This window comes from Dermochelys coriacea, chromosome 11 (assembly GCF_009764565.3).
Source record: "Dermochelys coriacea isolate rDerCor1 chromosome 11, rDerCor1.pri.v4, whole genome shotgun sequence".
NCBI lineage: Eukaryota > Metazoa > Chordata > Testudines > Dermochelyidae > Dermochelys > Dermochelys coriacea.
Window position 1 is genome coordinate 14,115,913 of NC_050078.2, and position 15,114 is coordinate 14,131,026.

Here is a 15,114-nt window from a genome sequence, read left to right on the forward strand (position 1 = left end):
GCTCCTGTCCTGAGGGGCTTAGAACAGCCCCGGAGAGGGCTGTGGCTGAGGACAAGAAGCCTGGGCTGATTGGGGAAGGCAGCAACAGCTGGGGCCACGCCCTAATCAGGCCCAGTTGGCCCCATAAGAGGTTGTGAGCCAGGAGTCCAAACAGACTCTCTCTGCATGTAGAGAGAGTGGGACCTGGCTGCTGGGGAGCCTAACTAAGTGCCTAGAGCGGAGTAGGGCTGGGGAGCTCTGGCCTGACAAACCCCTCAGGCTGTGGCCTAGTTGAAGGCCAGTTAGGTACTGGGGTTGCAGGGGGCAGCCTGTGGGTAGGCAGAGGCAGCAGGTCCAAACCCCCCTTGCCTGTGATGAGTGGCTTATATACTGCAGTCAGCCCCATTGAACAGGGGCTAGATAGTGACTGGGCAGTAGCCAAAGATTGAGGCGAGGTAGGGATAGGGGTTCCCCTGGGGAGACCCTGCAAGTGAGGGGTTACTGCTAGGGGGCAACACGCCACCATACAAGGGACATGGGGGCCCGTCATAAGTGGGACACCGGCCTGCAGAGGGTGCTCCAAGGCTGGAAGTAGAGCTAATTCAGCAGGAGGTGCCGCAGGGGTGAGTCCCACATGCTTACAGTGAGAGGGTTGGAAGGGAACCTCAGGAGGTCATCTAGTACAACCCCCTGCTTTCAATCCCCAATTTTTGCCCCAGATCCCTAAATGGCCCCCTCAAGGATTGAACTCATAACCCTGGGTTTAGCAGGCTAATGCTCAAATCTCTGAGCTATCCCCTCCTCCCAACACCAAGTCATTCTAGGGAACAACTACACAGCAACAAAAGACCTGCGGCAGTGAGTCTTAGAGCCTGAGTCAACTGATCTGGGCTTGCAGGGCTCTTGCTGCAGGGCTAAAAAGAGCTGTGTAGACATTTAGGGTCAGGCTAGAGCCTGGGCTCTGAAACCCGGCAAGCGGCGAGTCTCTCGGAACCCAGGCTCCAGCCTGAGCCCTAATGTCTACCTGGCTATTTTTAGCCCTGCAGTGCAAGACCTGTGAGGCTGAGTCATTTGACCCCAGCTCTGAGACTTGCTGCCATGTATGTTTGTTTTGTTTTGCTGTGCAGACATATCCCTAGAGGTTGCTAAATGAATGGACAAGGTTGAAAGTCTCACAGGTTACTGGCCTAACAGGATGAAGAAGCTGCCAAGCATCCTGAAAGCACTTGTACTAATTTGCCAGCATTTCTAGTCCTGATACAATATTGGATCTTGAAGTCATGTAATTCTTGCTGTCTTTCTCAGTTCAGTTTCTAGCTAAGAAATTATTTGATTAGCAATACAATTTTTTATGCTGTTATCGTATGGGTTTACTGCCCATGTGGGATTCTATTAAAACAGCATATGTTGAAGTACTCTAAAAAGTGCTATGTAAAAATAGTACCTCCTTATTCAGTTAGTCTGCTTCCCAGGTGTCTTCTATTGTAGAGAGGTTCTTATACCACCCTCATATCCATAGTATCTGGGAGCCTTCCAGTAATGAGGCATCAATGACCATGGCTAACATCTATCTCATGTGGCTTGTTTAGACTTGTCTGTATGCTGAAGTGTTCAGAGTGATCTTTTGCTTCCTGATAAGTCTACTGCTTTTGTACTCCTGTTTGCACTGCAGAGTCAATAGAGCAATGGGGAAGTGAGCTGGATTCCATTTTGGCTCTCTCATCATCAACAGAATGGTTAAAGAATTTCTGAGTCTTGATTTCTGGTGATGCATGAGCCAGAAAGAAGCCAGGTCAGACTGACGTTCAGATTCCAGGAGGGGTCTGCAGGGCTAGAAGTTATTAGGCAAAGGCTCCCTGTCTCCCCTCCACACACACCCCTTTTTCAATCTGGAAGTCATTCCAAGAGGACAAAAACAGAAGCTCCATGTGCCATTTGAGTCATTTTAAAACTGAAACACCCTGGGGAAAACAAACCATAAGGGAAGATGAACAATTTCTCCATTTAAGTCAAGTTACGCACATGTGCCATTGTTAAAATAAAATGCAATGTCTATATCATGTATAGTTCCCATGAACTTTAAATATTGAGATACGCAGGGACTACTGTAAAATGGAACATTTAAAAGAATCATAAATCCTCTGGGTTTGTGCAGCAGCTCAAGTGTGGTATTGCTACTTTAAGGTTGCACATGCAAGCAAGTTTTTGTCCAGTTAAGCACCAAAAGTATATTTTAATAAGAGTGGAGCGATCAAACACTACAAATATATAATGCTCACATTACTGAAACGATCCAAATGGGAATTGGATAAAAATAATGCCTGGATTTATTTTTTTTAAAAATTGCTGATGGATAGAACTCCCACAAGACCCTCTGCCAATTTGATTTGTCTCAAAGCAGGCAAATAAAGAGCACTGAAGTTGGAATTTCATTTTAAACAAATCATTGCTGGCTGAGGCCAAGATGGGAGCAAAGCTTTGATGCCAATAGATGTTCAGCTTGCACCTTTTCAAATCTTTCACTCTTTTCAAACATTTTGTACAGCATTTTGAATGTGAAGAACTATGTAAATCTCAAGCTTATTATAACCCCTAAACACTTTGGATAAAGTGTCCTGCACTGTACAGTGCACAGTATAGTGACTGCATCTAGAGACAGTGAACAAGAATATATTATATTCCACCATGCATTCATTTAGCAGGAAAAAATAAACATCTGCACATGCACTTTCACTTCTAGTGTGCAAGGATAATAAATGCATCTGTTGTGTTAGTTTCTCCAGCTATCAGGAAATGCATTGCCAATTTGCTTAAACACTAATAATCCAAAAAATCCTCGTTGGAATATCTAGAAATTGGCATTTCAAAAAAGTTTAAACTTGCTTCTCCGACAAGATATGTCTACAGGAAGTGGACCTTCTCTTGCCTTCTCTGCATTCCAATCAGCTGGGTAGCTTGTGTTGCAAAGACATATTGTTATTCTGCACTTAAAGAAACAGGTGTAAGTGAGCTGGGATTTCCATACACTAAGCCAGCCAATCACAGTGCAGGGGAGCTAGGAGCTATTTTGGAATAGGGAGTCATTTATTTGGTTGATACCAACGCTAACACATTGTTAGAATGAATTGAGAATGGTTGCCAAAGGGCATGTACTATGCTTTTATTAAATGCACTAGTAAGAGTCAGCTGTGTTGGCTTCCAGGACTGTGTGTGCATGGTACGTCTACACTGTGATAACAAACTTGAGGCACAAGTCTCAGAGCCTGGGTCAGCTGATAGGGGCTCAGGATGAAGGGCTAAAAATAGCAGTATACACACTGTGGCTCAGGCTGGAGCCTGGCCTTTGAGTAGGGTGACCAGGTGTCCGGTTTTCAACTGGCACACCTGGTCGAAAAGGGATCCTGACTGCGCTGACCGGGCCTTTGACTGTCCGGTTGGCGGCATCACGCAGCGGGGCTGGCAGGCTCCCTGTTAGCGTCCATGCCATGTGGCTCCTGGGAAGCAGCCGGCATGTCCCCCCTCTGGCTCTTACTTGTAGGAGCAGCCAGAGAGATCCTCCTTCTGCCCTCCCAAGCGCCACCCCCACAGCTACCATTGGCCAGAAACCATGGCCAATGGGAGCTGCAGGGGTGGTGCCTGCAGACGAAGCAGCGTGCAGAGCTGCCTAGCCGCACCTTCGTGTAGGAGGGACATGCCGCTGCTTCCGGGAGCTGCTTGAGATAAGCGCCATTGAAACCTGCACTCCTGCCTCCATCCTGGGCCCCAACCCCCTGCCCCAGCCCTAGCCCTGATCCCCCTCCTACTCTCCGAACCCCTCGATCCCAATCCAGAGCAACCTCTTGCACCCCAAACCCCTCATCCAAAGCCCCATTCCAGAGTCCACACCCCCAGCCAGAACCCTCACCCCCCAACCTCCTGCCCCAGCCCTGATCCCCCTCCTGCCCTCCAAACCCCTTGGTCCCAGCCTGGAGCACCCTCCTACACCCCTTATCCTCAGCCCTACCCCAGAGTCTGCACCCCCAGCCAGAGCCCTCATACACCCCCACATCCCAACTCCTTTCCCCAGCCCAGAGCCCCCTCCTGCACTCTGAAACTCTCAGCCCCAACCCAGAGCCCTCTCCTGCAGCCAAAATCCCTCAGCCCCAGCCCCACCTTGGAGCCTACACCCCAAGCTGGAGCCTCACCCTCTCCTGTACTCCAGCCCCCTGAGCTAGCCTGATGAAAATGAGTGAGCGAGTGAGGGTGGGGAGAGTGAGCAACCGAGGGAGGGGGATGGCGTGGGCAGGGTCTCTGTGAAAGGGTGGGGCATGGACAGGGCTTCAGAGGAGGGGCAGAGCAAGGGTGTTCGGTTTTGTGTGAGTAGAAAGTTGTCGACCCTGTAATTTTATAGCTTTGCAGTCCGAGTCCCAGTGAGCTGAGCCAGGCCAGCCGCAGACGTGCAGTGGGTCTTTTATTGCAATGTAGACATACTCAAAGACACACCACTGTGGTCGATGGGAGCAGGCAGCTTGCATGCAGCATGGTTCACAACTCTGGAAGGAGGAAGGTCTGACCAAGGGCAGTATTTTCAAAAGTGAAAGTGGGAGCCCAAGTCCCATTTTCAGAAGTAATTTAGGCACTTCGGAGGCTCGCTCTCATTGAAAGTCAATGGGACTGAGGCTCCTGAATCTTTTCTGACAATGGCTCCTAAGCACCTTTGAAAATGTTATCCTTAGACGCCGAAGTCCCGTTTGAAAATGGGGCTTGAGTGCTTTTGAAAATTCTACCCTGAAGCTCTGTACCTACAAAAAATGCCACTGGCTCATTTATATGAGAGCAGAGCCACCCAGACCTTTTGAAATCTGTCTACTTAGTAGTCAGGATATTTATTTTATGCTCATTCTTTTTTTTAAGTTCTTCCACTGAGCCCATCGCTGGGATAGCTGAGTGGTTTATCCTGAGGCCATCAAAGCCAGACCCTTCTGGCTCTTTAAAAAGGAATCCCAGAGCTATAAGGGTTTGCAGTGGAGGGACTCCTGTACGTTGATAATCCACCTATGTGACAACCCAAACCCTGAAATGCAGATCAAAGGAGTGAATTGACCTGTTCTGCTCCAGTTCTGATGAGAGGCCAGGTGGTCTAATGAACACAGCCCTGCAATAGGAATTCCCCCCTCAAAGCCTGACTGTATCACTGACTCGTGGGGTAGCTCTGGGTAAGTCACAGCCTTGCTGCCTGCCTTTACCCACTTGTACAATCAGGATAATGCTTGCCTGCCTCACGACAGTGCGACTGTGAGGCTCAATTAGTCAGTGTTCGCTATAGGAGGGTCAAGCATTAGTAATGGAAATGCTACGTTATTCCTTTATGTGCTTCCAGTGAGTTGATCTCCATAGGCTCAAGGTGCCATTACATAGATTACATAAGAACATCAGAACGGCCATACTGGGTGAGACCAAAGGTCCATCTAGCCCAGTATCCTGTCTTCCAACAGTGGCCAATGCCAGGTGCCCCAGAGGGAATGAACAGAACAGGTAATCATCAAGTGATCCATCCCGTCACCCATTACCAGTTTCTGGCAAACAGAGGCTAGGGACACCATCCCTGCCCATCCTGACTAATAGCCATTGCATTTATCCTCCATGAATTTATCTCATTCTTTTTTGAACCCTGTTATAGTCTTGGCCTTCACAACATCCTCTGGCAAAGAGTTCCACAGGTTGACTGTGCATTGTGTGAAGAAATACTTCCTTTTGTTTGGGTTAATGTACCATCAACTCAAATCTTGACTCCTTCCTCTGTTTTTAAAATGCTAACATTGTGGTTAACTCCTCCATGCTGGCAGGACTCAGGAGTTTGCTGTTTATTAGGCGTTTTGCAGGAGCACTTAACATTAGGGAATCCTGACTTATATCTAAACCCCGTTACTCTCATAAAGCCCTATATGTATTTGTCACTATAGTTATTAGGATGGATAATATTAGGCATAAAGTCCCTCAGTTAAGACTTTAGTTAACATTGCAACCTAGCCAGCCTATGCCCCCAGCACACTACTTCTGCTGAATGCCTTAACGATCAGTCTTTTAGAAGCCCTAACAATCATGGATCTCTGCTTGCAGCAATCATAATCGCTTGCATTTCTATAGCGCCTTTCATCCTGATGTGTCCCAATGCTTTTTGCAAGCTTTACACCGCACGATCACCACATTACGCATGACTGAAACGCAGCCATCTCTGTGGGGGAACAAGCCAACTGGAGGGAACATTTCTACCCTGGCAGGGAGAGCGACTAAAATGACCTAAAAGGCATTTTGCATTTCTAACTACTATGAGAGCTTTTTAACTGGGCAGGTCAGCATCATGCCAGGGTGTAGGCGGGGAAGGGAAGGGGAATCCAACCGAATTGGCAGGAGGAATTTTAGGCCTGCAAAGCCTTTGCTGGAATGTTGCCAGGAAATCAGAGTTAACCCCTCTAACGTGGCAAAGGAAAAACCAAAGGGAGAAAGTTTCAGACCAGGCATTAAATGAGCAGCAGAGTCTGCCGTTAATCAGCATGCAGCTCACTAACAGACCTTACAGGATTGCACAGGGATAAGAAGAAACCTGACGCCTTTCAAAATAAAGGCTAGATCCTCCGGCCCTCTCTGCGAGAGAGCAAAACCCCAAACAGAGCACAGTGGAAATGTTTCTCCAGGCTGGGCAGCCACGCAGGCAAGACTCCATGTCATCCCCTCTGGGCCACAGAACCCTGCTCTCTAGCACTTGCTGGGCCAGAGTGCGGTGGGACTGTGCATGAATGGGACTGTGGGTGGAGCAGCAGACTCTGCCCTAGTACTTCTCTTCATGGCCTGCTGTAGCAGCTCCCCACTGGTACTGCTGGCTGCAGTGAAGATTCCATTTCCCAGCTCCTCACACTCAGTTCCTGCAGACAAGGAAGCAGGCTGCATGCTCTGTTGGAGGATTTGGCTCTAACCCTGCTTTTAACCTCTGGAACAGGCAAATATTGACTTTACCTGAATGAAACTGAATTCCCTCCAGTTGAGAGAGTTTGCGATGGAGGGAAGTGAAGTTATGGCAAGTAATGACAGCAGGCCTAGGGCCATTATTCCAAGAGAGACGTAAATCTCCATTCTCCAGACCTCCTCCTCTATCCAGGCATCAGTCTTCTTCTCCATGACCTAGTACAACAATGAAGATTAAGCAGCTTTTTCTACAGGAAGTGGTTAGTGCCAGAGATCGTTATTTGACTGACTGATTCATTGAAAGCAGTCTTCTTGGACAAATGTTTGATTCTCATTTAATTAGACTAATACTTACATTTAATGAGCTGGCTAGCGTAAGTGCACCGCTGCTTTCTCGTGGATGGAATCAGAACTGCTTAACAGCATGAGTCATAGACCTCCCTACTGCAAGCGGAGAATCTCCTTTAGCTTTGTGTTTTTGAAGCAGTAGGACTGGAGATCTAACTTCATGGTCATTTAGCCACATAGCAGGAGCACAAGCAGGGGAACTCCCCCACTCTGCCCTACCAACATGCCTCTTCTTTATTTGGGAGGAACGGGATAGGTTAGCCTCCATGACCCACTAAACCCAATTTACAGCCTGATGTAAAGAGGTGTCAAGTCTCCACGACTCCCATTACCCTCCAGAGGACTTTCAGGTACTCAGCACCTTCAGGATCAAGCCCTGAAGTTGCATTTAGAACTGCAATTAACATGAAAAGTCAGTTTAAAGCCAAAAGCAAAAGTACAGATCTTTGAATACTTGAATACAAAGTGGCCTTTTAATGGTATTCATTTTAAGTGCACTTATGAGGAAAACTGTTCAAGCTAATTGAAGCCAAGATGAGATTTATACAGTATGGCAGAGGTCAGCATTTAGAACAAGCCATTTATCTCATTAAATCGTCTTAATTCACTTAGCAAGGACATTGCTAGAAAATAAGAGGTGTAAAGGAAGTGAACACAGAAATCCTGTCTGGCATTTATTTGTGACTGGCACAGATGAAAAGCACAGGTGAGAGTGAGAGCACCTTACCTCCCAAAAAGCAAAGATCACGGCACAGCCAGAGACACCTCCCAAATAAAGCAATTTCCAATTGGTAGAGTTAGTTTTCTCTAGCATGAGTTTGGCCACTGGAATTAGTGCAATAGCTTCTCCAAGGAGAATCAGAGTAACACTAGCAGGATTTCCCCACCCAACCCCATTTCCCACCCCCCTACACTTCACCTGAAAACTTATTAAAAAAGAAACAGTGGAAAACCCCAGAAATGTTTTGTGAACTCAAAATTACACAGAATGGCACAAGTAGTATGTCCAGAATGAAAAGCCTGCAATCCTGCAAGAAACATACAGTGGGAGAGAGAGCACAATTCAAAACCTGGGGGAACCCCCCTCCACTGGGTTAGGATTTCTGCCCCCACTCCGCCTCCAATATTTCCCCAACCTTACACAGAACTCAGCAATCCTTTTAGACAGGAGGCGGATTCTGCTGACTTTTTTCCTCTCAGGAGCAATGAGAAGCTCAGCTCTCTAACTTGACACAAGAGACTGGGAACCTCTTGCTGGAAATGGCACTTACCATGGCTGATCAGAGTTCCAAGTACAGCTATCAGCTGGGCAGTAGAGCACCAGTCAACCTGACCTGTTATTCCACAGTGACCCAGTGTCACCTTTGGGAATGGGGCGTATGCACAGCTAATAACTCACAAGACTGGTCTCATTCTGTGGGAAACATCAAAAGCTAAACATATGGCTCCAATACTAGGTCTGCTCCACAGGGTTTGGGCAGATGTATAAGATTATGCCATGCACTGATTGGGCGACGAAGGTATTACCTGCTTGACGGCTGCGTTAATTAACTGATACCGGTGAGATCGGCGCATGGGCAAGCACAGGCTGTATAGAGCGTGCAAGGCTGCGCAAAAGAAACTCAGAAGGCCTATCTGCTTTCTGTGCTGTAGCCACTGGTCTAGCCAGTCTGGAAAGCGTCTGTACTTTGTGCCATAGTGCAGCTGGAAAGTGGCGGCCAGGACCCCGGGTAGATAAACGAGAGAGAGCATGACGTAGGCTACGCAGGGCAGCGTGCTATTGACCACCTCCACTGGGATCTTGTAGAACTTGTTTTTCTGTTCCCAGATGTAAGGGTGTAAGACTTGTCTGATGAAGTTGTAGGTGTAGAAACAGAGAAAGAGACCCAGGGCCAAAAAAACTGGGATTTTCCAAGCTGGGAGGAGGCGCAGGGGAATATTCTCTATCTCGCAGGCTGAAGACAAGGAGCCCATGTCCACAGGGGTGAAGCCCATGACCTGAGCAATTTCAGCGACTGTACGCTTGGCTTCTTGATTATCACAGCAAATCAAGACCTGCAATGAACCAAAAGATACATTAACAGGCAAACAGAGATGCAAAGCAAAGGAAACAGACACTTGGGAAGGAATCTGGATTAACAAGACCTAGATTCCTAACAGCAGTGTGGCCATTTCATATTGTATTTTTAATGGATGCCAAGGGTGCAGGAGGCCCAGGAGAGGCATTCATTTAGATGTGTGTTTAAGTCCAAGTAAATGCATTCATAAATAATGTGTTGCACTTATATGGACCGTTCTATCCTAAGATCACAAAGCACTTTACAAAGCCAATTAAACCTTGCCCCATTGCTGTGAGCCAAGTCAGCACTTTTCTCCTCTGATAGAGGAGGCACAAAGGAGGTAAGGAAGTTAGGAAACTTTGAGTACTTTTGCTCATCTTCCTACTTACTAAAATTGGCTGACAGAACTGTTTTGGCCTAGATTGAAAAAAAAAAAAATGTACATCTCACGTTAAAATAGTAATGCTACTCAGCCACATGGTGCTTTTAGCAGGTGCTCAATACCTTACAGCTTACTTCTGTGAGGAGAAATAAAATGAATTTGTCCCAGGCCACAAAAGGTTTCCATGCTAGTGCTAGGATTAGATTTTAGCAATTTCTGGTCCCCCCGCCTCCGCATCCTGTGTTCCATCCACTAGATCTCACTTCTCTCAGTTAGTAAAGCACTTAACTAATGCAGTCAGATCCCAAATCCTGAAGCCCAGGTGAGTTTTGCCTGAGTAAGGATTGTAGAATTTGGCCCCTAATAAAAGAAAACAATACCTGCTTATTCCCATCTCTGGGACCTGACTGTAAGGTCCATGCGGATATCACATTAAATCCTTTGACAACAGTGCAGGCTGGGAAAAGAGAAGCCAAGTACTCGGCATTTGATTCTTTGTGATGGTTAATTTCAGTGTTGTTGCTGACATCCACCAGGATTTTGCCAGCCAGCACATCCGTCAGGTCACAGAGCGTGGAGTAATATTCCCTGAAAACTGCCACAAAAATAACATCCGTCTTCTTTGCAACATCTGCCTGGGCAGTTACTTCAGCTGCTGAAGGAAAGAGGCCCGCACAGCGCTTTGGATTGCGGCTTCCAACCACCACCTGGAAACCCGAGTACACCAGACGTGTAGCCAACGAGCGTGCAAAGTCTCCACTTCCCAGGATCCCTATGGTTCGGCCAACAGCCAGGGTGAGATCTGGATTGCTCTCCATATTCCGGCGACCTAGGAGTGGTTTTGCCATATCTCCTCCTGGCATCCCTTTAGGCAAAAGCAGAAAGGACAAGTTCACTGGAAACAGCATTTTCAAAACCTTATCTCCCTGTCTCAGTCTACGTACGATAGAAACAAACCCGCAGTAATGTGGTGAATGCTACATGCCACATGCACAGCCAGTGCAAACGGGGTCTATGTGGGAACCCACCATAGACTCAGGGAGGATAGAATCCCCTGAACGGGCAAACTGGCTGTATAATGCTGTGCCCCTGCAGGGCTCATTGGCAGCAGGGATCGAACCCAGAACCTCTGGATGTAAAAGCAGAACTGCTATTGCGTGAGCTCAGAGACCCCCCTCTACTAGACAAGGCTGTAGCAGGCTCACCAATCTATCTATCTATCTATACACAGACCAGTCACTGCTAGTGGAGGACAGAACACCAGACCAAGTGGGTATGAGTTAAAGGAGCAAAGTAGCTGAATGACTCCATTGTGGCAGCCTCTAGACATGTGCAGTCAAAGATCCACTGACCACTCCCCAACTCTGTCCTCTACCTGCCTCTACCCTCACCCCAAACTTACTCTCCAGGCTATAAAACCACAGCAGCCTTGACTTTTGTGGCATGTGTGGCCTTCCACACTGTAACAGGGTGGTCTGGACCCTTTCCATAGCAAGGGGCTTTAGGGCCAGTCAGACCTAGTTCTTGGCATGGCCCCTTTAAGAACCTGGTGTTTAAGGGAGTAGCAGGCAAACTGGTGACTGGGGGGCCAGGTGGTAATCAGTGAGCTCCTGCACAGGATAAAAACCGAGCTGTTCGCTGACTGGGGGGAGAGAAAGGGCAAGTGGTTTGGAGTGTTTCTGTCTATGCAGCCTGGGCTGGAGGGCTGTGACATTCTTTAGCCAGAGGGAAGCTGGAGGTGTGAGCTTGGGAATCTGGACAGGAGGAAAAGGATGGAAGGATGACTATGAGCTGCCAATGTGATATGGCTGTGAAAAAAGCTAATGCGGTTTTGGGATGCATCAGGAGAGGCATTTCCAGTAGGGATAAGGAGGTTTTAGTACCGTTATACAAGGCACTGGTGAGACCTCACCTAGAATACTGTGTGCAATTCTGGTCTCCCATGTTTAAAAAGGATGAATTCAAACTGGAGCAGGTACAGAGAAGGGCTACTAGGATGATCCGAGGAATGGAAAACTTGTCTTATGAAAGGAGACTTAAGGAGCTTGGCTTGTTTAGCCCAACTAAAAGAAGGTTGAGGGGAGATATGATTGCTCTCTATAAATATATCAGAGGGATAAATACAGGAGAGGGAGAGGAATTATTTAACCTCAGCACCAATGTGGACACAAGAACAAATGGGTATAAACTGGCCACCAGGAAGTTTAGACTTGAAATCAGACAAAGGTTTTTAACCATCAGAGGAGTGAAGTTTTGGAATAGCCTTCCAAGGGAAGCAGTGGGGGCAAAAGATCTATCTGGCTTTAAGATTCTACTCGATAAGTTTATGGAGGAGATGGTATGATGGGATAATGGGATTTTGGTAAGCAATTGATCTTTAAATATTCAGGGTAAATAGGCCAAATCCCCTGAGATGGGATATTAGATGGATGGGATCTGAGTTACTATAGAAAATTCTTTCCTGGGTATCTGGCTGGTGAATCTTGCCCATATGCTCAGGGTTTAGCTGATTGCCATATTTGGGGTCGGGAAGGAATTTTCCTCCAGGGCAGATTGGAGAGGCCCTAGAGGTTTTTCGCCTTCCTCTGTAGTATGGGGCATGGTTGACTTGAGGGAGGCGTCTCTGCTCCTTGAAGTATTTGAACCATGATTTAAGGACTTCAATAGCTCAGACATGGGTGAGGTTTTTCATAGGAGTGGGTGGGTGAGATTCTGTGGCCTGCGCTGTGCAGGAGGTTGGACTAGATGATCAGAATGGTCCCTTCTGACCTTAGTATCTATGAATCTATGAAAAAACAAAACCTCTCCAGAGAGTTAGAAGGACTGTTAGAGCTCCCTGGCTCAGAGATATCTGGAGGGGGATCCAGGATTGAGGGTGAAGCAGGAAAAGCAGGCGCAGTTCCTAAAGAAGGAATAAACTGAACCCCAGCAAGGGGAGCTTGACTTTACATACTGGGCTGTGATCATGTAACTGCGGTGCCAGGAGGGGATTGAGGGGGGGTGCCTGCAAGGCTGTGCCTCGAGGGGCTGTGCTCTGGGAGGGCACCCTACCCCACAGAGGGCAGGGGAATCAGCCTTTCCCTTACAGGCAGCAGGGAATGCGACTAGACTACGTTCTACATAAGAAAGGCAGCAGGCTTGTTGTATATAGGTAGACAGGAGGCTGGTGGTGTCCTCCTAATCCACATGTGAGTACTTTGGAAGAGCATCAAACAACTCAGGCTGGTTATTTCAATTTAGAGCTGGACTCTAGATGGGGCATCTTGGGTCACAATGAAAGTGTCTGGACAGAGGCATGTGATGCAGCTTACGAAGCACTTGCCTGTTCCAATTTCAGTCAAGTGCTTTTGGCTGCAGGCCTTGAATAAGCAATACAAATGTACCCTCTGCACACACACACACACACACACACACACACATTTTAAAAAAATCCCCACATAGGAAGGGCTTTACACCATCCAGGTCTCATTATTTGGCACATCTACAGCACCTTCCATCCAAGCAACTTGCTAAGCTTTAAAAACACTAATGATTGTCGCCTCCCAGCATTCACTGGGTTTTATCACCAATGGGAGACTGAGCCCTGAGAGGCTAAATGACTTGCCCAGGGCTACCCAGTACGACAGCAGGGCCAGGAGTAGAACCCAAGTCAGTGCCAAGTCTGCTGCCTTAATCCCAAAACCATCCCCTTTTTCTAATAAAATGTATGGACAAAATGTTACTCTACAATAAAGACACATTTTTCTGACTCTTAGGCAAATGAATAGAAATTAACATTCAGGGTGACAGAATGGATATTACCTAGGGACTCATTTCCTTAGGTCTAAAGCACTGCAAAAGCATTCCGAGAGCTCCCAAAGGGATTGTGAACTGTGCTGGAAGACAATCTTTTTGTAGTGTGACATTTCTGTCCTGTAACTGCCATTCAAAACAAACAGGGACATTTGCAATGTTCTGGGATAAACAGCATCTCTGTCTCCCGCTACTTGGGTTCAAAAGGAAGAGAAAAATAAAAGCATCACAGAATTAAACAGCTTTTGAAAGTAAGACAGAGCAGAATATTTTAAAAACAAAGTGTTCTAAAATTAAGTGTGGCGTTGGGCCCTGCTATTTCAGCCTTAGATTGTAAGCTGTTTGGGGCCAGGATTATCTTTTTGTTCTGTGCTTGTATAGTACCTAGCACAATGGGGTCCTGGCCCATGTCCACGACTGGGGCTGCTTGGTGCTATGGTTGGGATCCATGAAGGTACTGAGGCACCTAAACCTGATGCTTAGGCACCTTAGCCTCAGGTTTAGGTGCCCAGGTCCCAGTTGTGGCTCCACTGTAATCCACAAAACTTTCACTGATCCCTGTAGGTGCCTAAACTCACTTGGCACCTAAGTTTTTCCAGAGTAAACATTCCCTAGGTGTCTAGATTTCTGCCTATGGGCATGCACACTGCCACCTCCATCTAGGCATCAAGACACCTACTTCCTGCCTAAGCCCTAGAGCAGTGGTTACAAACCGGTAGATTGCGATTGACTGATCAGTTGTGGAGCTTCTGCCAGTTGATCGCAGTCTCCATCCGCCAAAACTCTGGTAGCGCAGCAGGGCTAAGGCAGGCTCCTTGCCTGCCCTGGCCTTGTGCTGCTCCTGGAAGCAGCCAGCAGCACGTCCCTGTGGCCCCTGTGGAGGGAGGGGGCAGGGGGTTTCTGTGCGCTGCTCCTGCCTGCAAGTACCGCCCCCGCAGCTCCTATTGGCCAGGAACAGGGAACTGCAGCCAATGGGAGCTGCAGGGGCAGTGCCTGCAAGGAGGTGCAGCAGGGACGTGCTGCCGGCCACTTCTGGGAGTGGTGTGGAGCCGGGGCAGGCAGGGCCCCACTGACCGAAATAAGTGCCACCTAGCGGGAGCCCACACCCCTCACCTCCTCCTGCACCCCAACCCCCTGCCCTAGCCCTGAGCCCATTCCCAGAGCCAGCACCCTGTACCCCTTCCTGCACCCCAATCTCCTCCCCCATCCCAGTGAAAGTGAGTGAGGGTGGGGAGAGCGAGCAACGGGGGGGGGCAGGAATGGAGTGAGGAGGGCGGGGTCTCAGGGAAGGGGCAGAGCCTTGGGGAAGGGGTGGGGCAGATCCTGGGTTGCACTTAAATTCAAAAAGTGATCTTATGCTTAAAAAGGTTGGAGACCACTGCCCTAGAGCAATTCATGAACTGTGATAAGACAGATGCTCGGCCACCTAAATCACTTGCAGGGCCCTATCAGGTCCCATTCAATATAGGGAGGAGGAGCACACCTTAAACTCTTAGCCCACTAGCTAGAGCACTCTAGCAATGGTCAGCATCTTCCATTGGCTAGTTTAGGCAGCTCCACACCTCATGTGCTGGCTTTTGTGGGTCACATTCTAAGGCACTTCTCTCTCCC

At 48.0% G+C, this 15,114-nt stretch overlaps 1 protein-coding gene across 9 annotated transcripts in view; it reads right to left on the reverse strand.

Annotated features, from left to right (window-relative positions):
• The window catches only part of STEAP3 (STEAP3 metalloreductase), a 43,858-nt gene that overhangs the window by 13,241 nt on the left and 15,503 nt on the right, over positions 1-15,114 (reverse strand). For all 9 annotated transcript variants that reach the window (XR_006277885.1, XM_038421791.2, XM_043504996.1 and 6 more), the window contains exons 2-4: positions 10,092-10,576; positions 8,797-9,324; positions 6,973-7,137 (exon numbers count right to left, since the gene is read on the reverse strand). Coding sequence is in view for 8 of the 9 variants with exons in the window: in XM_043504996.1 (XP_043360931.1) it covers positions 6,973-7,137; positions 8,797-9,324; positions 10,092-10,576 (1,178 nt within the window). In the remaining variant the exon portion in view is untranslated. The remainder of the gene's footprint in view (positions 1-6,972; positions 7,138-8,796; positions 9,325-10,091; positions 10,577-15,114) is intronic.